The 25,524-nt window shown below is 46.2% G+C and overlaps 1 protein-coding gene across 2 annotated transcripts; it reads left to right on the top strand.

Annotated features, from left to right (window-relative positions):
• The first annotated feature begins 3,949 nt into the window (after positions 1 to 3,949).
• ENO1 (enolase 1) lies at positions 3,950 to 24,187 on the top strand. 2 transcript variants are annotated; one of them, XM_050931432.1, is made up of 12 exons: positions 3,950 to 4,067; positions 10,287 to 10,380; positions 12,953 to 13,048; positions 15,955 to 16,013; positions 17,334 to 17,403; positions 17,855 to 17,988; positions 18,637 to 18,859; positions 20,801 to 20,998; positions 21,367 to 21,568; positions 21,896 to 22,004; positions 22,565 to 22,623; positions 23,720 to 24,187. In XM_050931432.1, the coding sequence occupies exons 2-12, from the start codon at positions 10,296 to 10,298 to the stop codon at positions 23,787 to 23,789; spliced, it is 1,305 nt and encodes a 434-aa protein (XP_050787389.1). In that variant the 5' UTR covers positions 3,950 to 4,067; positions 10,287 to 10,295; the 3' UTR covers positions 23,790 to 24,187. The 2 variants fall into 2 exon arrangements, with proteins under 2 accessions (XP_050787389.1, XP_050787388.1); XM_050931431.1 differs by lacking the exon at positions 15,955 to 16,013 and adding an exon at positions 16,317 to 16,375 and having other exon boundaries at positions 3,951 to 4,067.
• Positions 24,188 to 25,524: the final 1,337 nt, after the last annotated feature.

The following is a 25,524-nucleotide window of genomic DNA, read 5'->3' as shown; positions in this document are numbered from 1 at the left end:
AATAATAAGGCTCAGACTTATTCTCTCACCAGTGGGATCAGTTATCTTCCCACTCATATTTGTTTTTCTGACTTTGGCTGACTTTCAGTCAAAGTCTGTATTTGGCCTGGCATCTTAACTAAGACCTGGCCTACACTTAAAATATAGGTCAACATAGTTACAGCGGTCAAGGGTTGAAAAATCCGCACTCCTGATCGATGTAGCTATAGTGACCTAACCCCCTGCCGACTGTGCTTGTTTGGGAGGTGGTATTCCAACACCGATGGAAAAGCCCCTTCTGCTGGTATAGGCTGTATCTGCACTATGGAATTATGCCCACATAGCTCCCGAGTGTAGACACACCCTCCTTCTTGTGCTTTATTTCATTTTAATGACAGTACAGCTCGCCGAGATCTGTGCATAAGAGGCACTATGTGACCAAATGCAATGAATATAATTGTCTGAACTGTTCCGTTTCCAAATCTCAATTTCAATACTTTAAAATTGTTTCCCATACAATTTCTTGGTGCCTTTGCAAGGTGTGTGTATTAATGTATATAATGCCTGCATCTGTAACTTTCATTCCATGCATCTCAAGAAGTGAGATGTTTTTACCCATGAAAGCTTATGCCCAAAAGATCTGTCAGTCTTTAAGGTGCCACCGGACTCCTTGTTGTTTTTGTGGCTACTGACTAACACGGCTACCCCTGATACTTGTATTAATGTATTTTCCCTTTGTGTATGCATTGTAGCCATGATCCCTATTTTATGCATTACTACCAGCCCCTAAATTGCAAACACTTATGCATGTATGTAAGTTTACTCAGGTGAGGCGTCACATGATTTCAGTGGGATTACTCACCTGAGTAAAATTACATACATGCATAAACCTCTGCAGGATCAGGACCCGAGCTTGGATTTTAACATCAGTAAACATTTTAAATCCCTCCAATATCTATATATATTGAAACCGACAGATCTATGGCCTTTTTCTCACATCTAAAGCCACTCAGGTCCTGATCCAAAGCCAATTAAAAACAACGGAAATAGTCCCATGGATGTCAATGGCCTTTGGAGCAGTGCCTTTTTAGGCATCTAAATCCAAACCGTAGATTCTCAAACCTCTGCTTGGGTGCTGCCTAACTGTGTAGGTGCCTAAAGTCCCTAGGCACCTAAATTTCCACTGGAAAATCCCCCTAAAAATCTGCCAGTGAGCATATGCACAGCTGCCTCAGTCTAGGCCAGGGGTAGGCAACCTGCGGCACGTGAGCTGATTTTCAGTGGCACTCACATTACCTGGGTCCTGGCCACCAGTCTGGGGGGTTCTGCATTTTAATTTAATTTTAAATGAAGCTTCTTAAACATTTTAAAAACCTTATTTACTTTACATACAACAATAGTTTAGTTATATATTATAGACTTATAGAAAGAGACCTTCTAAAAACGTTAAAATGTATGACTGGCATGCGAAACCTTAAACTAGAGTGAATGAATGAAGGCTCGGTACAGCACTTCTGAAAGGTTGCCGATCCCTGGTCTAGGTGCTTGAGTTCCTACCTCATACCTAAGCCGCAGCAGAAGCCTCAATCTAGGCATCACCCCACCTATTTTGCATGTGCGGCCTGATCCTCTAGGCATTCTCTGAAGCTGCCTGCCAGACTGGACTCCACACAAAACAATGCAGGGTGGGTGCTCTAACCACTGGGCTGAAAGTTTAAAGGGGTGGGTCTTCACCTCATTTTTTTGTGAGAAAGGGCTTAGGCACCAAACACCAGGAGCAGGGACATGATTGTGAATTCTAAGTGGACGGAGGCGCCTCCCTCCAGCGCAGATGTAGGCACCTAAATCCTTTGATTTACACTGCTGCACAGTCATTATCATGAAATAAAGCCCTTTAAGGGGTGGGGCTTAGGTCATCCCTCTCCTCCTCAGCACTTGCTATTGGCCAGCTTAAGCAGCTCGTCCCTTGATATGCTGGCTTTTGTGAATCCTATTCTTAAAGGCACCTAACTCTCCACGTGCATTGTCTAGGGAGCCTGGGTACCTAACTCATGGCTGTGGATTCCACCTGGCAGCAGGGTGCCTCAGCATTAGGTGTTGCAACGCTGAGTCTGAGTCCCTTTTGTGGATCTAGTCCTGAGAGCTTTGCCACAGAACAAAAAACTCCCCTTCGCATAGATCCGGCATTCTTTAGACACCAAAACGCCCTGTTGTTAACAATGGTGGCTCTGATCCTGCAGACCCTTATGCACACAAGCAGTCCCGATGAGCTCACACCCATTAGTGTTTGCAGGATTGGGACCTATGTTGTTAACAAGGAACAGTTCTCTCAGCCATCTGTAGAAAGGGGATATAACTGTACAGGGACATCTTCTTCCAGAGATTTTTTTTTTGGGGGGGGTGTTAATTAAAGCATGGGTGACAGTTTCTGTGCTACCTACAGAGAGTAGCTTTGTATTATTTGTATTTTTTAAATGTTTGGTATAACAGAGCCTGGATGCCACACCAAGAGGGGCTATGTTCTGGTTTGTTCTCTATGTAAAAATGGAAAATTGCTTTTCAAATCTCTTCATGAGACAGGGCTGCAAGTCATCCCCAGAGGGGTGGTTTAGCTGAATCCAGAGGTAGGGATGAGGGGTGAAACCCTCCAGAGAAGCAAGGAAATCCCCTTTCCCTATTCCCTTTCAGTATCACCACTGCTTTCCAGCCACAGAAATCTTGTTGCAAAGTGGCAAATGAAATGTGTTAGCTACATTTTCCAATCTCTGATTCTTTGGCCTTCCTAGATTTTAGGACCTGAGTTTCTGAATGGTTAGTAAAATACAAGATGCCTTGCTGTGAACTGCTACCCTAATTGACTGCTCTCCATGGTTAGCATTACCCCTAGCTATACTTCTCCAGTACTCAGTCCTACTGGAACAAGCACTAACAGGAAGACATGACATTTTTGGCAGTTGCCTTGCTGTCCTCCATCAATGTGTCTGCTGGTTTCATAGATACTTCCACCTGCCTTCGTTTCCCCGAACTTTTTGTATGTGTCTTCTCCTATGGTTGATCTTTTGGCTTTTCTAGAGCTTAGAATGGATAAAAATGTCAGGGGAGGGGGGATGAATGAAAATTCTTGCTAGGAACTGGCAAACATATTGCATACTCCATAAATTATCTTACCCCTAGCTGCTCTTCCCCGGGTCCTGTTCCTTTGGTTCAGTCAGGATAAATCATATTGCCAGAGCTGACTTTAGCTTTATGAATGGAAAATAGTATTTTTCAAAATCTAACCTAGTACTGTCCAAGTCATTGCAATTGCCCCTAATCGTTCCCCGCCTGAGCTGCACTTTTCCACTGTCTAGTACCTATTTTGGCTTTGCTAAAGCTGAGACCGTAGTTTTCTGAGTGGATAATAATGTGCTACAAAAACTGAGGTGCAAACTGGCCTACTCATTCCATGTTCCTTGATTATTCTCCTCCCAAGCTGCGTACTCCTCGTGCTTAGCCTGTGACTCGGCTGCACGGTGCCTGCAAGCTGCTGCCTAGTGTATTTGGTCAAAAGCGGTGCTAGTCCATCCATCTATGCGGACTCCTAAACAGGAATCTTTTGAGGGCTCCCCCCTTTATGCAGGACTAATTGCATTACTTACTCCAACCAAAAAAATGGACCAACACGAATGCCCTTGTTCAAAAGTCCGAGCTCACTGAGATGAACGGTATTTGGGTGGAGCAGTAAAGCAGGGGCCCCTCGAGCAGCTTGGGGGGGGTCTATGTAACTACTCACCCTGCTGCGGAGAGCCCAGGGGCTGCACCACGCGGGGAGCAATGGGAGTTTCAGTGACTAAAAACCCAGCCAAGGCCGAGCCGGCACGTAGTGCACGCGCCTAAGGGCTGGGGCTGGCGCGAGCCCTCGCGCGGCCAATCAGAGACGGGCCAGTGGGCAGGGCCAGCCAATGCGGAGCCGGGCTGGCTGCTCCTAATCTGCATAGGATGGACTATAGCCCAGCGCGAGCCGGGCGCCTTTTCCCCAGTCTCCTTGGAGCGCGAGCTGAGCGTGACTCTCTTTCCTGTGTCCTGCTGCTAGCGCCGCTGCGCCTCGGGTAAGCGGGGCGGCCTGGCTGCACCCCCCCAACCCCATCCCCGGCCGGGGGCGCATCGAGCGAGGGGGCCGGCCTGCCTGTACCCCCCACCCCCATCCCCGGCCGGGGGCGCATCGAGCGAGGGGGGTGGCCTGGCTGCACCCCCATCCCCGGGCCGGGGGCGCATCGAGCGAGGGGGGGCGGCCTGGCTGTACCCCCCCAACCCCATCCCCGCCCGGGGGCGCATCGAGCGAGGGGGGGCGGCCTGGCTGTACCCCCCCAACCCCATCCCCGCCCGGGGGCGCATCGAGCGAGGGGGGGCGGCCTGGCTGCACCCCCATCCCCGGCCGGGGCGCATCGAGCGAGGGGGGGCGGCCTGGCTGCACCCCCATCCCCGGCCGGGGCGCATCGAGCGAGGGGGGGCGGCCTGGCTGCACCCCCATCCCCGGCCGGGGCGCATCGAGCGAGGGGGGGCGGCCTGGCTGCACCCCCATCCCCGGAGGGGGGGCGCATCGAGCGAGGGGGGGCGGCCTGGCTGCACTTCCTCCCTCCCATCCCCGGGGGGGGCGCATCGAGCGAGGAGGTAGCCCTTTGCAAGGGAGCAGTGTGCGTGGGGGCGGATGTCCGTAGGCCCGGGGGGGGTGCTCCTGCCCCCCGGTCTTCCTCCATCTCAGGAGGCTGCGCTGGCCAGGAGACGGGGTGCGCGGCACCAACAGAGGCTGTGTTGCCCAGTGGGGGGGATGAAAGGAAATTTATCCTTTCACCCCCCCCCCCCAAAAAAAAAAATAAAGTGCAGCAGAGCCGGCCCGTGCACAGCCAGGGTGCATTCGGGGGGCTGCACCGCCGGCGCCGCCTGTTAAATGCGGCCGGCTCTGGGCGTCGCGTTGGTGCCCTGTTTGCTTCCCTGCCCAGTGCGGAGGCTTTGCTCGCTGCGGCGCTGCTGCAACCGCTTCCTCCGCTGCTCGGCTCCACTGCCCCCGCTGCTCGCGGCCTCCTGCAGCCCAGGCCTGCGGGCTGGAGCCGTCTGCGCCTGCAAAAGGACGGGCGGCTTTGCTGCCAGCTGCCCCTGCTGCTGGGGCACCAGGCCTCCTTGCGGCCCCCTCTTGAGTCTGCTGCCAGCCCTGCGGGGACCCTAATCGGGAAAAATAACTCGACCCCAGGGACTAGTGTAAGAGGCGGGATGGGCAGAAATGATCCCTTCTCTCTCAAACGTGATCTTTGCTGCTATGCTTTACAGGCCCCCAGAGGCTACACACGTGCCACTGCCCTGCCCTGGTTTCCCCAATGACTTTAAATATATTGCTTTGCTTGGTCTGGTCAAGAGACATTTGTGCATGTTAAACCTCCTCGCCTCCCCAAGACACTTGGTTCAATCCTCAGTTAAATCAGATTTTGTGTGTACTTTGTGCCCTGGGCAAATCTGAGGGATCTCTTTGCTGGGGGGCAATGAAACTGACCTGTTTACAAATTAATATTCCCTAGGTAAGAGATTTCCCACTTCCTCTTTGCACCTTTCATCCCTTCCTGCACCTTTCTTTTGTCCGCGCCCCTTCCTCCCCCCCCAAAAAAAAAAACACCAAACTTCACTTGGTTGTGTGGGTTTTATTAACAGACAGTGTCTACAGACAAATGTTCAAAGCCATGTGGAGCCCAGGGAAAGTCAGTACTGCTGAAATATTAGGGTTAAGCAGCTGGCATAGCAGCAGTTTTCGTGTCTCACATACCAAGTCCCCTTCAGTGCAGGTTTACATTGCAGAACGGTGTATTGATTTACAAGGCTTGTAGGCCCCTGGGCCATGCTGATGGTTGCAGGATTCTTGCAGGCCAATGGGCATGTGGTCTCACTGTGGGAATGGTGTCTTTTTCAACATGCTTCTCAGTGACTCACAAGAGTATTCTAATCTATGTGCTTACCTTTTACTCCCTTTTTTCGTGATGCTTATAATATTTTTAGTAGGAGTATTGCTGCGAAAAGTGAGTCACAATGCAAAGGAGTGGTTCCTTAGTTCAGTAACCGTTTGTTAACATGATGGGTACAAACTAGTGAGTATTTTGCAGCAGGCTTTAATTATTAACAGTGACTGTGTGTAGTATGTTACGGCTTTGAACCTTTCCCTCTTTTGTAACAGTAGCTGTCCTTCAGCTCTGTTTTCTCAGATATTTAATTTATTTCTAGATCAACATACGTTCCCAGATGGACCGTTGGTCTAACCCAGTATGGCCATTCTTATGTTTTTATGAAATCTTAATAGTGAAAATAATTAAATGTTTCTTTTATCTTTGGAACAGTTCTGCAAGAAAGGTGGCTGCCTAATACTTGCCAGGGGTTACCACAGTCTTCATCTGAGTGTGAAAACTAGTAGTGGAAAATCTCCTTTTGACTCTCATGGGCTTTGTGCAGATGGTCAGGGGAAGTTTTTAGTCATCCAGACTTCAGAGATTTCTTTCCCTTGCTTAACATGCTGAGTCACAGGGCAGGGATATGGGTTTTGAGCTGTAGGGGAAGTACTGATATTTCACTTCCAAAGCCACAAATTGAGGCAATTCAGTCCTTGATCTCTGTTTTATTAAAAAATTGATTCTGAGTAGTCTGTTATTTCCTGACTTCCTGCATTCCCTGCTATGATAGATGCCAAGCAGCATTCTTATAGTTGCATGATAGTTAGAGCATAGGGATGAATGAGGAATACATGGAGGGAGACATGGGTGGAATCTGACTGTATGCTTGTTGAGATCTTCCTTGGTGACCCATACCTTTCTTCTCTGGAATGCTAAAGAGTGGAAGTAATAGGTCAGAGCCTAATCTTACTGTAACTGTGCATACTGGATGTGATGATGTCAGTCTTATCCAGAGAGGAAGGTAAGGTTGTGGAGGAGCCTTGCGAGTCTGCAGAAGTTGCCTAGATGTGCTTTTCAGCACCAAATGGCGCTTGCAGCAAATAGCTTGCAACTCTCGTTCTGTACAGTTGCATCTTCAGTGGCAAGGCATGTGAGGTTCTGCAGTGGGTTTACCCCCATGATTTGGATTATCTCATTGTCCCATAGCTTTTGATGTGCATCTGCAAAGGCAGTCTGTTACCTTTAGGCTATGTTTTCACTGCCAAAAAAAGAGGTTTTTACAGCAAGATGGTGAACTCCAGTGAGGTATCTTCGGTAATAACCTAGTGGAGGTGAGAGACGGTGTTGTTTTATTTTTAATCTCTATGTAAGTAGTTATGGTCATCTTGCTGTAAAAACACCACTTTTGAAGAGCTGGCCCAATAATCTCTCTAAATCAGTGTAATCATAGAGTTAAAGTACACCAGGCATTCATATAATACTTATCTGTCTCGTAGGTTTGTTGTCCCTATATACAGTGTGGGATGAGGGATAGAAGGATTTGGTATGGCAGTGAGATGAAAATTTGGGACTCCTTAATTTCCAGATGCTAGACCACACTTCTCTAAAGGGGTACAGGTGTCCCCTCATCTTAAAGGGGACCACTGACTGAGTCGATCACAGAAATAAGTGAAGGAATATATGTAACTTGAAAATCACTTATAAGACAGCCACTCCACAGGTCTGACTCATTTCTGGTTACTTCTGTCATGAAGCATTGGAGGCTTGGAATGGTAAATGTGAGCTTACTGCTTTCCGGAATGCTCTCGGGAGGCTTCCTGTTTTTACAACCCTGTCTCCCCACTTATGTAACCAATGAAATGAACAGAAGCAGACCTAAGCACAGCTGTGACATGCTCATGCTTGTTCTCCTTTTTCCCTCTGTAGCTGTGGTTGACTGAATCACAGTTGTCCAAGCAGACAGTTCATGGAAGCAAATGGTTTACACTGAACTGGTGATGAGTTAGACTGTATCTTGTAGACAGATGCTGTTTCCTACCAATGATCCCTGGGCAAAATGACTCTTTGAAGACAGGAGTGAAGAGGCTCATCAAGGGTTAAAATAAGTGCTTTGGTGCAGGTCTGAAATACTGCAGTGCTGTAAACTGAGCATAGCTAAGGAAGGGGAGGGACTTCTGGGGAGGTCACTTCTCAAGGACATTTGAGTAATAGAGTAATATTAATGCCTGGGTATCATTGCAACTGTGGGAGACCAGCACCCTGGAAGCTTATAAAGAGTATTTCCTGGGGTAATGTGTCTCCTTTTTTTTTTTAAAAAAAAAAAAGGAACAGTTTATATGTTATGCAACTAGATTTCCCTGTAAACTGCCATATCCTGCCAAGGGTGGGGCATCTGATCTGATGCGTTCTGATCAAGATGCAACCTTGAAAATGAAAGTAAGAGGCAGCATATGCAAGAGGCTGATCAGCTTTGCATTAGAAGCAACCTTTCTAGGATAAAGAGGGATTCCTGCATCAAGGAAGGGCAATATTTCATGTTAGCCACTAAACAACATCGAGGAGGTCTGTGCACTGGAAAACAGCAAGGAAAAGAGGGGGAATGTTAATTATGTGGATACTTGCTAGGGTGGGCTAGAGGTCAGGGTTCTAATACTCCAGGACTCTTCATACAAACCTGTTTATGAAAATTGATGGCTCGGTTTAAGGCTCTTACAATAAAGCAGAAAATTAGATTTAAAATCTTCAGGTTTTCTACTACCTCGCTGCCAAATGAACCAGAGAGGGCTCAAAGTTAAGGGACTAAACAAAGCTGCTGTCTTGTCTTGTTGTAGGGAGAGATTAAGGACATCATTTTGGAACAGGAGTAGCTCCTGAAAGAGAGGAAGGCAAAATCAATCTCATGCCTGTAATCACAGCATTTTAACACCTGTACTATAAGCCTTTTAGGTCATCTCAGAGGCAGAATCATGGCCACTCCTGTATCCTGTCCCTACCTATGACTGATTTGCTAAAGAAACAAGCTTGCAATTATTTCCCTGTAATGCAACTTTTTTTATTTGAGATTAAGCCCTGCTCCCTTTAAAGAAACTAACCTCATTGCTAAATCGTGGCACACAGACACTTGCATGAGTTGCTTTAAAACCTAGCCAAGCTTATATAACTGCAGTAAATAATGCCTGTTCTCAAACAAATGGGCTGAGGGGAGTAGCTAATAGGAACACAGCCAGTTTGACAGTATCTCCAGTCAGTGGAGTAATAGGGAGCACAGTAAACAATGGACATTTGAAATGTTTTTTAACCTTCGAAAATGGAAAAGCATTTATTTTCCAAAAAATGATCTCCTTTGCAAGCTATTTAGCATCATAGCTAGAGCAGTGTTAGTGTTACAAAGCAGATAGCTTAGGCCTAAGCTAGGCAACAACATGCAAGGAAATGATATGCCAGCATATCCTCCTTGGTGGTTTACCTTGGAATGCAGCAGAGGTAGATATGAAGGGTGTTTTCTCTGTAGTCTGCCCTAGTTAATCTGTGCTGCTGGCTTTAGCTGAGTGGCTGGGTACCAAAAAAGCTTGAAATGGAGACTGAATTCAGTGTGTATTATGGTTGCTCTGGTAATCGAAGTGAGAGTGGTATTTATAAAAACTGATCCTGAACCCTTGATCGGCTTAGTGAGCTATTATTCCAAGATTCACTGTAAAGGCACAGTGTCACTCAGTAAGAGTTTAATAGGTCCTTGACTGAAGGATAACTTCCTGCTGGGTGTGTTTTGGGTGTGTGTGTGTGGTTTTGTTTTGGGTTTTTTTGGATGGAAAAAATTGTATGCAGAAAACTAGAGGTGAAACAAAAATTCTTTCTCCAGATGGAGGAGAACATTAACATGCTTTGTCAAATGCAGAGGAAGCTAGCTATACAGTAACTTGCCCTTGACATAACTAACACACATAGCTGCCTCTTTCCATTTCAGGATTTGGTTACATTCAGCTCCCAGAATCTGCTTTTACATGTGCTAAATGGGAGCTCCTGCACTGAAGTCTCTCTCAACAAAAGTCGTTTCAGCTAGTCCCTGTGTCTCAAGGTTGCTTCATTATTATCTAAGGCTGGTATCTTTTAAGGAGTCTAAGGGAATTGAGCCTAAAGGAATTAGGCATCTAATCTTAGGCATCTCACTTCCTTAGGCTCCTTGGAAAATCCCAGCCTGAATGAACAGGTTATACTGCCTGAAACTCATAACTGATAACTTAGCAGAGGGAAGAAATTTGATGGTGGCTTTCCCCTGTGCCAACAGGAACTTAAAAGAAGTGACTCACAATATTGATGCAACTGCATACGTGACCTTTAGTGGTACTAAGGGTTCCTGTTCCATCTTTCAGAATATTAAATATCTTTTCTTTTACTTGGCAGATATTCAAAATGTCCATACTCAAGATCAATGCTCGTGAAATCTTTGATTCACGTGGGAACCCCACTGTGGAAGTAGACCTCTTTACCAACAAAGGTGAGTCTTGTTTCTCCCCAGGTCCCTCTACTCCTCCCACATCAGTATGGGCTGCCTACGTAGGTCTGAAGTAGGAAGATAATTGGTACAGAACCTCACAGCCAACCAGTTCAGTGCTGTGCACATGCTATGGTGAACTTTTCTTTCACTCTTCGTGGGGCTTCTGCTTGCTGTGGGGTCTGAGGCTGACTTGTATGGGAGGATATTTAGAGGAGAGAGATGCTAACAGACTAGGATAGCAGCCAAAACTTCTGTGAAAAGTGGTGCTTTAACGCCCTATATATTTCAGTCTGCTCTGTCTCGAAGGATGGGTGAGAGAATTAAATGGGAAAAGCTGAAATCTCCAGGCTTGCCATCTTGTGATAGAAAGGAACACATTTCAGTCCAGTATTTCTCTGCCAGGGGAAGTCTCATATCTTTAGCTATTAGTCTTGGTGGCTTTGTTAGAAAGCTGATGTACACCAGCAGCATGATTTAAACAGCGAAGTACTTTACCAATAGTGGTCAGCTTGAGTCAGGCTTCATGAATAACAGGGGATAAATTCATCTCTAGTGCAGCTCCAGGGAGGAACTTTAGCCCCCAGATTAGGGCCAGAAACTTTTGTGTTTAAGCCACACTGAGGCATGGGAGAAGCATACAAATCTTACATGACCTGTCACTACACTTGTTTTCTTCTCGTGCATTCAGTGTGCACTTGAGGGGTTCCCTCTCCCAGCCTCTTCTGCATGATCCTGTAGTCAGGTATTTGATGTGAGTATCTGTAGCCATAGGAGGTAGTGTGAAGTGCAGTGTGGAGGTTCAGCTGCTGGAAGAGAGCAGTGGTGGAGAGAAGCTCTACTTTAAACATAACTAGTAACCTTTCAACCCAAGAAACACATGGCAGGTGAATGGGTCTCAGAATCTGAATGTCTCCTAAGCTAGCACTGATAGGAAAGTGCAAACTCAAACTGAGAGTGAAATTCTCTGTATTTCCCTTCACCTAACTCTGTACTGACTACATTAAGCTGTAGTGATGACTGAAGCTACAGGAAACATCTTTATACTATTTTATCTGTATGGATTCAGTGGCATAATTCACCTGAGCGTGGACAGTGAAGAGTTTCTTTCAAATGTCACAAGACATGGTCGTGTCTTGTGAACAGCTGGGACCTTCCGTCTCTGTGTAAGGCTTCCCAACCACCGATGAGTAGGAGCCCCAGGACAAGATGTATCAGTAGTCCAGCAGTTGGTACTTCAGTAATTCAAACATCTAGCGTTTGCATCAATGGGGTTTTCTGCTTGAAACTAGGATAAGCTTCACTGATGGTGTACCTGGAGCAAAATCCCAGCGTAAGCAGGGGTCTTATTTTCCCCCACTTTAACTACCACCAGTGTCCCTTGCTCCTCTCTGCTCTCAGCTCCCACATTGGGTTCTGGCAAACTCAGCTCTATGCCTGTATGTTCTTGCTTTCCCTCTAGAAGCTCTCTGCTTAATTACAGGAAGTTGTGGCTATCTCTCATCCACTGATGTTAGCTCTGCTCCAGGTCCCTTGTTGCACTGCCTGCCTAATGACATCTACCAACACCCTTCCCTTTGCTGTAACTTTGTGTTGTTGTTTAATGTGGACACAGACATGACTAGACAGCTGCTTAGCTGTAATTGTGGTTGTATATCTAACATCCTTCATCTGTTTTGGTTGCTGCAAGGCCTTTTCCCTCCACCCTTACTCACTGGGTCTTTGTTATTTATTGCTCCGTATCTTACGAGATCAGACACTTCAGTTGTCCAAACCCATAGGAGCGTGGCGTGGAATGAGCAGTCACAATAGCTGTAATGCACTAAAGAAACAGCTTAGCTCTGTGCCTGGAAAGATGAATTCCTTCTCTTAATGACATTCCATACCAGTCTCCTGCTTGAGAGAGGAAGGCTAGAGAGATCAAAGCTGGCACCTCACACCAAAGACTGCATCAGCTCTAGTGCTCTCAATGTTCTGTTCTGCAGGGCAATGGTATGTCTGCGGTTTTGTGCCCAATCTGAGTGGTCTTCCCCTCAAACTATCTTCCTGATGCCCTCTTCCCCCCCAGCCGCACTCCAAACACTTACCGGCCCAAGAGCAAGTGATCCAACTTAGTCTCTGCATAGAACTAGTGGGCCAGCCCTGGCAATGGTGCTTTTTGATGGGGAATTCAGGTTTTTTTAGTTTTGGGTTTCTTTTTTGAAGAGGGGGACTTAGGAAATAATACCACTGTTAAGCTACATACCTCCAACTCCTAGCTCATTTGGGAATGGGCTGCTTATTCAGATGACGGATGGGCTTTTCCTGACGCATGCCTTCTGAAGGAAGCAAGCTGTCAGTCTTGATATTCAGTCCATCTGCACACTGAGCAGTCTGCATTGGCTTATTGCGTTGCCCAGGCATAACTCGGAAGAGTAACTCTCCCTGATCCAGGAGAGAGTCCCCAAAGTGTGGCGGGAGCAGCAGTCCCTATGCTTGCAATACTAATAGTTTCAGGTTGGGGTGAAGAACAAGCAGAACCTCCCTGGATCCTGTCATGTTTAGATTGTTCTCTCTTCTCTCCTGCTATACTCAGGTCTGTTCAGAGCTGCTGTACCTAGTGGTGCCTCCACTGGAATCTATGAGGCGCTGGAGCTTCGTGACAATGACAAGACTCGCTTCCTGGGAAAAGGTAAATCTGTTTCCTTTCCAGGGTCCAGGTTCTGCGGGAGATGTTGCTGCAAACACTCATTCACCAGTGCTGTTGTAGTAGGTAGTTTGCTGGCATCTTTATATTTCCATCAGATCCCCCTTCACTTACCACGTTTCATTGTTACGGGCTAACTTGCAATCCCTTAACAGCAAGTCAGTTGACCCATTGCACAGAAGTGCTCCAGTACTGTTCAAAAGTGTAGTATACCTCCACAGCTCCATTTGAAAACAAAGGGAGCAGTGGATGCCTATTTTCTCAGAAAATTAGCCATAATGAGACACAGAGATGCTTGTATTTGCCTGAGTCTGTAGAGTTCAGTCACTTTTGTTAGCTGCTCACGGCATTCTGGTACAATATGCAGTAGGCTATTTCATTACCCCACTTTGCTGCTCCACTGCATGTTGACATACCTCAGGGCCCTCCTTCTGTGCTAGATAGTAATGTATTCAGGCTAATGGGCAGCTAAATAACCCACTCCCAATAGCATATTAGTCTTATTTGCCAGTTAATCACAAAGATCTTTCCTAGAGATGGAAGACTGCTTGTAGGGTGAGTGCTTGGAGCATGCTCTTCCCTGAACTATTTGGTAATAATTGGTGTAAAGTACTGCCAGGCTTAGGAGGAAATGTATTAGAATGAGGATGATGCATGGAATCTAAAATTAAGAGCATTTGGTAGAGCAGTCCTCAGCCGAACTCAGAAGAGCTTGCATGTGAGCATTAGGCTGTCCAGTGTTAAATGCAACTGTTCATGGCTGCAGTGACCTGTTTGGGGCAGAAGATCAAACTCAGTTCTCAGAGAAAGCATAGTTAACTTTTTAAACTGACCTGTGGGAAGGGTCTGCAAAAGTACATCGATACATTCCCACTGTGCCAGCCAATGTGCCAAGGGAATCTATCAAATAGTATAGATTAAAGCCTGTGCATTTAGGTAATACAGTTCTTGAGCAATTTCACATGTTTGTAATTCTAAAACATCTTGCTTCTCACTGTGTTGCTTTCCAGGGTTCATCAGAGTGGCTAGGGTTTAGCTCCCTTTTTCCTCTCATTGGAAATCACTAGGGAAATGGATTGGTTGTATGGGAGTGTGATCAAATTCCCATGACTCTTGAGGGGCTGGTATTTTTAAATGGAAAGGTCAGTTGTCTCTACGGTGCTTCATAAACTCCATTGCAGTAAAGATTTCTTCGATTCTGGTCTGACGAGATGGAACTGTGTGTCCTTACTGGGGCAGATGAAATGGACTTCAAATATGCCCAGATTACCAGAGCAGAGCTTGATCTGGGCAAGCTGGTTAAGAAAAGCCTCCTAGGAAGAACTAAAGAGCTTGCACTGTCTACAACTTAACAGAACAGCTATATAGTGTTTGGAAACGGTCCCATAAACATTTCATTTGGCTAGGAGTTTTTTTGTTCAAATAGCAGCAAAGAGTCCTGTGGCACCTTACAGACTAACAGATGTATTGGAGCATAAGCTTTCGTGGGTGAGTATCCACTTCGTCAGACTTGTGCATCTATAAGGTGCCACAGGACTTTGTTGCTTTTTACAGATCCAGACTAACATGGCTACCCCTCCAATACTTGTTCAAATAGAATTTTAAGGGCTTATCTGCTCCTGCTGCTTATTCTGCATCTGGAGTCCTAGCCCTCTGCTTGAAAAAATACATTATTTGTCTCAGGTAGGGAATAAGCAGCAGGAGCCAACAGACTCTCCCAGATACTAATACAAAACAGAGGAGTGGAATATAGGAAATACAATAGAAATATTTCCAAACAGATTGCTTTGGAAAAGCCTTCTGTAAGTTATCAGAGACTGTTTAATAATGCAGATTTAATCAGGCTTTGCTTGGCTTAGCAGCCTTTTACCTCACCTGCTCCATGTGTTCTGAACAAAGGAATCTTTGAAGCACTTGTCTGCTCAGATCATCTTTGAGAACACTCATCACAGGGGAGGCTATCAGTGTCATTAGGCTGGTGTTGGTTGACTGGTTAACTACTATGGTCTTGGCTGATGGAGGAAAGAAGCAGAACCTACCTGGATTTGGGAGTGGATTGGTCTTCTGTCATTGTGTACTTGGCAGGCACAATAGACTCAGGGAGTGTTTGACTGCAGGTTGAACAGCTAGGATGCACAGCGTTATGTACAGAATTGGTGTGGCGTTGTATTCAGGACCCCCATTTCTCTGTCGTCGGTTTTTTTTTTTTTTGTTTTTTTTTTTTTTTTTTTTTAATCCCAGGAAAATGTTGGCTGACATAGAGCATTTTGTACAGGCACCAACTGCTTCAGCAAAAGACAAAGCTTTAATATCTGCACGTAGCCTCTGATGTTCGGTGTAACGTTAACCACTCTTCCAACTGAGGACTCTAATGTAAAAGCAAAATGGTTCTGCCTCAGCTGGACCTGGATTATGATGATGCTGCAATAGTCAAACAAGACAGGGTTGCAGATATTAAACACCTACTTGTCTGTCTGTTTAAACCCTGAAAGAGAAAATCCTCCCCTCCTCTGGCACCCCACATGCACTTACAGGAGCAGCCTTTTTCCTTAAGTGTCCTAATGGCCTCCTTATCCAGAAGTTGGTGTGTTCAGCCAATAGGAACCTGAAGGGTTGCAAATTCAAGGCTGGACTCTAGAATTGAGATACTGCTGGGGGAAAACAGTCCACTGTGATTGGCTGGAGATGTGTCAGCTTGCACTATCTTGTGAATCCTCTGGCTTCTGTCCTGTTGCTTAATATGCAGCATTTTGCTCATCTTTGAAACTACTGCAACACTTTCTCTGCACTCCTGTGACCTCCTCCTTCCTTCATTTGCACAGTCTGCTTTTGTGTTCTTCTGTGGGCCTTCATCTCTTCCTTTACTCTCTTGTCCATTTCACTTCTGTCAGGTGTATCCAGAGCTGTTAAATATGTTAACGAGTTCCTGGCTCCAGCGTGTTGTACTCAGGTAATGGTCACGTGTGTTTGTTGCAACCTGTCACTTGGACAGAGTCCTCCAGTGCATGGTCTTGCAAACTAACTTTTCAGCAGGCATTCCTAGAGGATGGCTATTTCCATGATATAACTCGCCACTCACCTGAGGTCACCTTCTGAAAGAACTTAGCCTTGGCAGTGAAAGCTAAGGTTTGGTTAGGGGGAGAAGCTGAATGACAGGTGATTGGGGTTGAATTTTTTGTCAGCTGATCATCTACTAATGCCTGCTTAGTCTGTGTTTGATTAGATCAGTGATTGATTTGCTTGTTCCTTCCAGGTGTCTCAAAAGCTGTTGGGCACGTCAATAAAACAATTGCACCTGCACTGATTAGCAAGGTAGGAGCATTGGTTATTTAACTAACCTCATTTAATGCAAGTACATTTTCTAGCTCTATTTTTTTGTCCCTTTAAAAAAAAAAATAAATCAAGGAGCTGGAGAATATCACCTGACGTGTAGCTGGCCTGTGTGTGAGTGCATGAGAACAAATGGACTTAAAGTAACTCTCTTCTGAATGCAGTAACTGCTCCCATTAATGAGTGCAAATGTAACCCTGACTTAGCTAGAAGAGCATCACTTGTTCTGGTCATCTGCGAGTTGGTCTGGGGTAATGTTGCATGTGTTGCTGCATACAACAGTCTAAATGGTGAACTCGGTGTATATTTATTCCTAGTGTCCAGCATTCAGAGTGAAAATGTAATGGCCCTTCATTCTTACAGATTTTTTTTTAAAAAGCACAAGGTTTGGTTTCATGTCAGTTCAGTCTGACTGAAGGAGTCCATCTATATTAAAGCTATTGTGAAGTCATACTCTGAGTGTAGAGGTCTTGCTGAGCTAGGATCACTGGAGCCCTCTGTACAGGCTGGAGGAGGAGCATAAACCTTTATTAGTTGCCCCTCGGCCAGGCCAGGATGAGGGCAAGGGCAGCTTCCTTCAAATAAGGCGTATTCAGAGTTCAGGAGTAAGATAGTTGGAATTCACTAGGGTTTGAGTTTCCTGTTGGCTCTCTTTGGTGTATCCACTCAACTTCAAGACCTACTATAATTCGCTAGAAACTGAAATTCACATACAATCACAGTGCATCTCTAGCCTCTTAGCTCGGCTATTTCTTAGTTACCCTCATGTCTGCCAGACATACACACTAGGTATATTCTGATCTCAAATAGTGACAGTTTTGGAAGCTGAAATTTGGGGGGAACCCCCATGTAGGTAGGTGACGCATGGGAGAAGGGGGTCTGCTTTGAACTGTACAGCCTGGCTTTATTTCTTGGAGTTTCACTCTTCTTCCCTTTGCAGAACATTAATGTTGTGGAGCAAGAGAAGATTGACAAACTGATGCTGGAGATGGATGGATCAGAAAACAAGTGTAAGTGTCTTTTTGCACAACACACAGATGTACCGTTTCAGCACCAGGTTTGTTGCCCAAAGTAACTAAAGGGGCCAAGAGAAGTGCACTCCATCATGGTGCTGAAGTAGTTTGATGGCCATCTCTAATTGAGTAAAGGGATAGCTGTTAAGAAATGAGGCACCCACTTCACACATCAGTTCTGCTGCTGTGATTGTAGGTACTGTGTACCCACTAGGATGTATGCTGGCAGTGCATGTGCCCATGGAGGTTTTCCTGACAATTTCATGTCCAAACTACTGTAAGCTACTCTGAACTCCATGCAGAGTGGGAGTGGAGGAAAGGGGAGTTGCAATGAGCTTACTTTGTGGCTCATGAATTTAAGAACAGGTATCATGAGCGCTTCTGAGGTGTTGCTTTTTGAGGAGGATTTGCATGGTCTATATAACCATGTTTTCCTTTTGTGTTTCAGCCAAGTTCGGGGCTAATGCCATTCTGGGTGTGTCTCTGGCTGTGTGCAAAGCTGGTGCTGCTGAGAAGGGGGTCCCCTTGTATCGTCACATTGCTGATCTTGCAGGAAACCCAGAAGTCATCCTGCCAGTTCCTGTAGGTTTCCTGAGTCAAACATTTGGAGACTTTATCTGCTTGGGTGGCATTTTCCTACGTGATTTAGGAGCACAAGTCGCATTGACTTTCACAGGGCCTCTTGCTTCTAACTTATGTATGCTTGAAAAATCCCATTCCCTATCCTTGGAAGACTGATTGCTATGCAAGAAGTATTAGCACAGTACTCTGATTTGGGAAAATTGTGTATCTCCTGGTCTCAGGAATCTGAGGGTCTTCTAATGGAACCCTTCTGGATTGTAACCCTTGGGTTAAAGTACAGATGAAGTAGACCTACCTATACATGGTGGTCTTCATGGTAAACTCAAGTGACACAAGAGTTACGGTGCAAATCTCCCTTGATTCCTTATTCAGGGAGAGCACACACAGGTTTCATGCAGAATGAGAATGCATTCTGTGTCCAGGGTGAGTTCATGGGGTCTGAACAATCAAGTGTTTGATCCTACACCTGTGACCCGGTGGGTTTGTTTCCACAGGTCCAGGATAAGAGCGGTTGTTCTGGACAGCTTGTTTGGTGGAAAGGAAAATGGGTATATCTCATTTCACTGCTCAGTTGTACTGTATTGATCATGGCTAAAGATTGAGGGGGAAGTGGAGCAGCTAACTCTGCCTCTGTTTTCTTGTGTCAAGGCTTTCAATGTGATCAATGGTGGGTCCCATGCTGGTAACAAGCTGGCCATGCAGGAGTTCATGATCCTCCCGGTTGGTGCTGAGAGCTTCAAGGAAGCCATGCGTATTGGTGCTGAGGTCTACCACAACTTGAAGAATGGCATCAAGGAGAAGTACGGAAAGGATGCAACCAGTGTGGGTGACGAGGGCGGTTTTGCACCCAATATCTTGGAGAACAAAGAAGGTACAAAGCAGAGATGGGTGGAGAAACTAGAATGTTGCCACCAGGTGTGTGCAAGGCTATGTAACTGGCTCAGCTGCTTCAGCCCATCATGGACTCCAAATACGTCAGGCTACTTATCTGGGGGGATCTCTTCCTTTCTATTAACTCTTAATAGTCACTGAAATACTCCTCCATCCCCCTTCCATTCACCCCAGAGAGGCTGGTCCAGTCCCATAGAAGGCTTTCCAGCACCAAGCTGCTATACTGAATGCTCCTTATCAGTGACTCCAGAAGGCTAAATTGCCAATGGGAGACAGACAAACTTGGCCATGTTCGGGTAGGAACTAGTGGCTCCATTCCATGAGTTCATGTGGATTAACAAAGTGACTTAACTTTTCCATAAATTTCATTTGCTGTGTACGCTGGGCGGAGGACATCCCCATGCCCGTTAGCGATGTGGTTAAACTCTAGTTCTTGTGCCTAAGGTTGCTGTTGCTCAAAAGTAAATAAGTGAAGAGACTTCACTGGGGCTGGTCTGTCTCCTAATGCTCCAGGGAGAAGGGATAGCTTGCACTGTAGTAGTCAGTGAGCAATAAAAGCAGCTGGGGAAGTGGAACAAAGGTGGCCTCTGTTCCAATTCCTCAGTCCCTCAGACAGCACAAACCTCCAGGAAAGGGGACCCGCTTTCCAGCAACATGGAAAATACAGTCGCCTAGGAGCCTACAGTGCTGTGTGTCTGCCAAGTGGGTGGCAGGGGAGCAGCCTCAGCCACAGGGGAACTGAACACAGCTGCGTCAGCAGAAAGATGTTTCAGTTTTGAATGTAATTGACAGTTTTCACTGTAACCACTGTGGTACATAACTGTCCAACCTCTACGCAGCAGTCCCTTCAGCAGCACTGGAGATACTTGAGCAAACACTAGAGTCTCTGAATCTACAGGCAGCTTCTTCCCCTTCATGATACTGAGTGGACAGTCTATTGGCTTTATACACTGGCATTTTTAATACGAAGCTGCTTGTTTAAATATAAATAGCAAACAATCAACTGAACTCTTTGAGGTCTGGGAGTTCCACAGACCTGTGTTAGTACCGGCTGCTGCTTTTGCAGCTTGGCCTACTCTAATATCAACTTTTTTTTTTTCTTTCTAAGAAGTACTGATCAGAGTTGATACTGTACGCAGTCTGGCGGGTCCAGCTGCTACTTGGCTGTAAATCTGGGAGGGGTCATATTTCTGTTACATGGTGATCATCCAGTGCTTGCTCTTCAGACAGCCAAGTAGTATCATGTTTTAGAGGATTCAGCAGCCATGCCTCCTGTCAGAAATAGCCTCCCTTTTCCAAGGAAAAGCAGGGAATGTGTGTAACTGGAGCCCTGACAGGTCACTAGGGGAAACAGTCCTCTCTGTCCCTCTCAACATCAGCCTAAATTTACTTTGATTGTTAATGCCTTTCCCCTTACCAGCTCTGGCTATGCTTCTGCAGGAGTTGAAACTAGGCAGGATCCAGGCAGGCCAAGTCATTACTTCGTGCCTAGCTAAATTCCCGCTACAGTTGAAACTGGAAATGGTATTCATTTCCTGTCCTTTAATTGTTGGCCGATATTGATATGGGGTGCTGTGCTCCACCTCAGAGGTGGCTTCATGTCATTGGTGGGTGAAGATTCTTAAGTATCTCTGTGAGGCTGATATGGGGTATCATAAAGCTAAATGAAGTGGTAAATTTCTCCAGGAGTATCAGGTGCTGTACAGACACTGGTCAGTAAGACCTTGTAACACCCCTAAAAGGCTGGTAAGGAATAATCTCATTTTAGAGATGGGGAGACATCAGTGACTTGCCCAAGGCCCTGCAGACAAGTCAGTGATCAAAATGTGGATCATTTTGAAGCCTACAGCGTGCATTTTGTAGAATAGTGGTGTTAAGTGTTACCCAGGAACTCATTCTAACCCACTATCTAACCTTCCAGCTCTGGAGCTGCTGAAGACTGCGATCAGCAAGGCTGGCTACACTGACAAGGTGGTCATTGGGATGGATGTGGCTGCCTCAGAATTCTATCGAGATGGAAAGTACGACCTGGACTTCAAGTCTCCTGATGACCCCAGCAGATACATCACTCCTGACCAACTGGCTGATTTGTACAAGAGCTTTATCAAGAGCTACCCATGTGAGTGGTGCATGCTGTTCAGTTAGCAGGCAGCCAGTAACAGATGGTGTACTCCCCGGCAAGCCTTCCTCCCACCCCCCCCAACACTACCACCTCTTGGTGCACTGCAAGAGGACAGAGGAGAGTAGAACTAAAGAAACTGAGTGGGGTTGGGTGGAGATTAAATACTTAATAAAAAAGCCTTGTGCTTTAGATTTGGTCCATAGTAGATGCAGTTTCAGAGCTGCTAATGCAGAGTCCTGAGCAGGGAGGTGTCGGGTGCATTAGTAGATGTCATAACCCTAAACATCACCTGGCTGTAATTAGCTTGAACTCTTCCTGGGTGCTGAGGCTGTTAATTAAAATACCCCTTCTGCTTATCTTCTCAGTGGTGTCTGTTGAAGATCCTTTCGACCAGGATGACTGGTCAGCTTGGAAGAAGTTCACTGCCAGCGTGGATGTTCAGGTGGTGGGTGATGACCTGACCGTGACCAATCCTAAACGTATTGCTAAAGCTGTGGAGGAGAAATCCTGCAACTGCCTGTTGCTCAAAGTGAACCAGATTGGCTCTGTCACGGAGTCCCTGCAGGCGTAAGTCACCTTACAGTTATAGACCCAGACCAACTTCATAACATCACTGTGTGGCTAAGTACTTACACACACATGCGCGCTCTCCTGCCGGAAGAGTATTCAGTGCCGCGCCTGAAACATCTTAAAACATTCCCAGCCACAAGTCCCCATGAAGTGATGAGCTGGATGATGGTGTTTCACTTAGCAATGCCTCATTGCATCCTTAACACCAATATCAACATAAACTGAATAAACCTGAAGCTGGATTGTGCAGTCATTATCCGTACTTGGCACTTGTATCCTTTGTACAAGTGATGCAAAATCTTACTCCTGTTTCTCTTGCTTTAGCTGCAAGCTTGCCCAGTCCAATGGCTGGGGTGTGATGGTGAGTCACCGTTCTGGAGAGACTGAAGATACCTTCATTGCTGACCTGGTGGTTGGTCTCTGCACTGGACAGGTCAGTATCTGTACCTGGAATGGTTCCCCTCTAGTCACCTGGCTTCCTTCTTTCATAGCACAGAAGCCATTCTGTAGCAAGAAACAGATGATCCTAATGACCTCTGAGGCACAAGGATTTCCTTCTATTGCTATACAGGAGGCCAGCTAGTCTGTACTAGTAGTTAGGGTGAAACATACTGATGCTCTTTCTCTTCAGTAAGTGGAGATGCTGTTTCCTTGTCATGTCCTTAATAAAACAAGGGAGGAACCTCTCAGCTCAATCCATGTGGGTGTGTCAGGATTTCCTGGTATTGTAACTTCCAGCAATAAAATGCATGAGTGCACTATTCACTGCTGGAATCCAAGTTCCACCCAGCTTGCTTCAGGTTCAGGTTAGCTGATCAGACTTCTGCTCGCTTCTGTCCTTCCACCATGCTCAACTCCATGGGTTATTATTAAGGACATGATTGTTTTTGCCTCCTATCATAGGAGGGGCCTTTGTCTTCACAGCTTCAGCTCTTGAGAGCAGATCTGTTTTTTTTAACCCCAAAGTAACTAACTTCCTGACCTTTCTTTCAGATCAAGACTGGTGCCCCTTGCAGATCTGAGCGTCTAGCTAAGTACAATCAGCTCCTGAGGTGAGGATTGCTCTGGATTGGAGTGGGGAGGAGGGGGAGTAAATCTAGCCTGCAGGCTTGCTCTAAGAACAGGGTGTAACGCATTGTCCATCGGATGACTTGGTCTCTGCTGTTCTGACTCTCCAAGAGTCCAGTGGAACCAGAGCAGTCTCCATTGCCATGCCAGGACACATGCTAACACTGGCTAAGATCTCCCTAGCTGACTGTAGGGAGACTCCAGTGGGTGTTGCCATGCATTCTGGACTGACCAAATATCAAGGGCTAAGTGGCTCAAAGATTGGGGGGTCCCTAGCTGGCCCTTGTAGAACTTTCCATGTTGTCCCTGTGGGCTTATAAACACAAGTGGTGTAGCCACAGCTTGGTCCCTCTATCCAAATGAAGAAGCCCCTGTGTCGTGATCTGGGGCAACCCTTGTTCTGTGAAATGCTACCACCTTCTAGCCCAGAAAACATGAATACTCAGCCAATGTTTATGCTATGCCTTGACAGCAACTTTAGTCAGTGCCTGATGCTTGCTATGTTGGCTGCCCTTGGTATGGGCAGCACTTCACTTAAACACTATGATCTCCCCATGGTGTATTCAGTTAGGGAGTATCCTGCAATACCAAACAGTTGCTTGGCATGAGGTGTAGATGTTAGTGGGTCATGTGAAGGTCAGCAGAATAAGCCCTGTTCTTGGCTGGGTGGGGTGCAGCATGCAATGCACGTGGTCAGCTACTAAGCAGACTCTTGACTCTTCCATACATATGACATGAAGGAAAATACTGTCTCGCCAAGGTGCTTGTGCCCCACAAAAGATAATAAGCCCAAATTCAGCTGCATATCTGGAAGCAGCATAGGCTCAGTGGCACAGTCTAATGCACGCTGGCTTGTGTTGGCTGCTGAACTTGGGTTTTATGGCAGAAATGTCACAGGGAGGGTTTCAAACGTGTGGTGAACTGTGCACTGTGCACTGTGCTACTGTTGGGTGGGTCTTGCTCCATCACTGTGTTGTCGCTGCTAGTCCAGTCAAGCAGTCACACAAATAGATGTACCGTGTTCTGTGCTTACACCCCTTTCTTGTTTTTGTGTCTTTCCTCCTCCCCTTTCCCAAACAGAATTGAGGAGGAGCTCGGAAGCAAGGCCCGCTTTGCTGGGAGGAACTTCAGGAACCCCCGTATCAACTAACCTCTGCGGGTCAGACAGCCCCTGTTCTGGTTTAAAGCACTAGTCACCCGATGAGATCATTATTTACCTGTACTGGAAAGGAGGGCAGCTGAAGGAACAAGACCAGTTTGCAGGGCCTCTCACCCTAGACTATTTCACCTAGTGTTCCCCAGCTCTACCTGTTGCTCTTAAGCGCTTTGCTGCTTTTGTAGAACAGTCCCTCTGGGGGGTTTGTGTATTAAAAAAAAAATTGGAACCATGTTTTAAGTCCCCACTTTGACCTTGTTGACTGGTGGGCATGAACATACGTTCCCCGTTTAAGTGTGTGGAGCTCTGTAACTTGCAGTGCAGCCCGAGGTTCCTGCAAACAGAAATAGTAGTGTTGTTATGTGAGGCAAATAAAAGCATCAAACAATCCAGCAGTGAGTGTTGCCTGGAGTTATTCCATGGGATGTCTCACTGGCATGCACTCTTCCCTGTCCCCAGTCTCCTATTGCGGGTCCTGGCTAGTGGCATGCCTGGTGTGTGTTCTCCCCACAGAAAGCTGCAGCTTAGCTGCCTTTGCCCTTCACAGATCTGCTGTTGCTGAGAGTTCACTTAGCCAAGTTAGCCCCTCTTGAAAATAGAGCTCACTCGTGAGAGAGCTTTGGGGTATTCGCTGAACTCTTTCCGCCACCTCCTTTCTCACTGTGCATGTATTGCTCTCCCATCCCTGAAAACTGATGCAAGAATTACAATCACTTGTTTACTTTCAGCATTCAGTACAAACTGCTTACCTACCCAAAGGTCAATAAGGCTTCATATGGCTAAGCCTCTTCAGTGCCTCTGTATTTTGTTTCACCTTTGGGTGCTTTAGGGGTAGGAGGTTGGAGAAAGCAGAGTGAGCTTTAAGCAGAAACACAGATGCAGCTTTGGTCTGGTGCATCTAACTTGTGTATTCCAGAATGGCCCCTGGTAATATGGCCATACATCTTCGTGTGCCACCTTCCTTCAGCTGGTTTGATTAATTTTTGAAACTATAAGGATCACCTTTCAGGACTAGCCATGTAATACCAGTTGCTTGTCCTTTTCTCCAATGTCTTCTAGCACTGATGCAAGGCATTACTTCCCTAGCTCAGAGGGCTCCCTTCCCACCAATCCATGTAGTTTCTCATCCTCTTGCAAGGCAGAGTGTTTGGGAAATATTTGTTTAAACTCCCAAGCCCCTGTAGTTTTCTGCACAGGGTGACTTGGCCTTCTTGACACTGAGAAGACATGATGGCAGTATTAGCAAACTGTGCGTCTGCTTTATCTTCCTGGCAGGACATTTATTGCTGGAAGAAAAAAGGGTTTGGTTTTCTTCTTCCCAGGTTTAGCAAGTGAAAACTAGATGCTTTATTCCTCTGTAGCTGGATTCTGCATATTGCCTCAGAGCAGGATTTTACAAATATTCAACCTCTCCGCAGACTGCAAAAACACACCAGGTGGTACAGGAAGGAGAGGGAGGATTGCCCTGAGCAATTTTTATTTTTCTTAATGGCTGGCTTGCAGGGGGGAGGTAAATCTCCTTCTTACCAATTGTCTTTAATGAGTGTTTTACTAGTCTCCCAATTTCAGCACATTAAAATACCTATTACTGAAATCTCTTTACCCTTGAAGAGAGTGACAATGCCCCCTTGTGAACATTGTGGTGTATTGCTGCTGCAAATGGGTTTTTAAACCATTACCTGATCTGCATCTTAAGATGCAGGTGTGTTTAAGATCTTTAAATCAGCCA

Source organism: Gopherus flavomarginatus, chromosome 21 (genome assembly GCF_025201925.1).
Source record: "Gopherus flavomarginatus isolate rGopFla2 chromosome 21, rGopFla2.mat.asm, whole genome shotgun sequence".
NCBI classification, from domain to species: domain Eukaryota; kingdom Metazoa; phylum Chordata; order Testudines; family Testudinidae; genus Gopherus; species Gopherus flavomarginatus.
The sequence above is the reverse complement of the archived record's forward strand: the minus strand, read 5'-3'. Positions and strand labels throughout refer to the sequence as shown.

What these genes read in the sequence shown, in the direction of transcription:
- ENO1 (XM_050931432.1), top strand. Translation starts at nt 10,296, where the DNA reads ATGTCCATACTCAAGATCAATGCTCGTGAAATCTTTGATTCACGTGGG. An exon ending in CTCCAGCGTGTTGTACTCAG is followed by an intron (nt 16,014 to 17,333) that starts GTAATGGTCACG and finishes TTCCCTTTGCAG; the next exon opens with AACATTAATGTTGTGGAGCA. An exon ending in AAGTCATCCTGCCAGTTCCT is followed by an intron (nt 17,989 to 18,636) that starts GTAGGTTTCCTG and finishes TCTTGTGTCAAG; the next exon opens with GCTTTCAATGTGATCAATGG.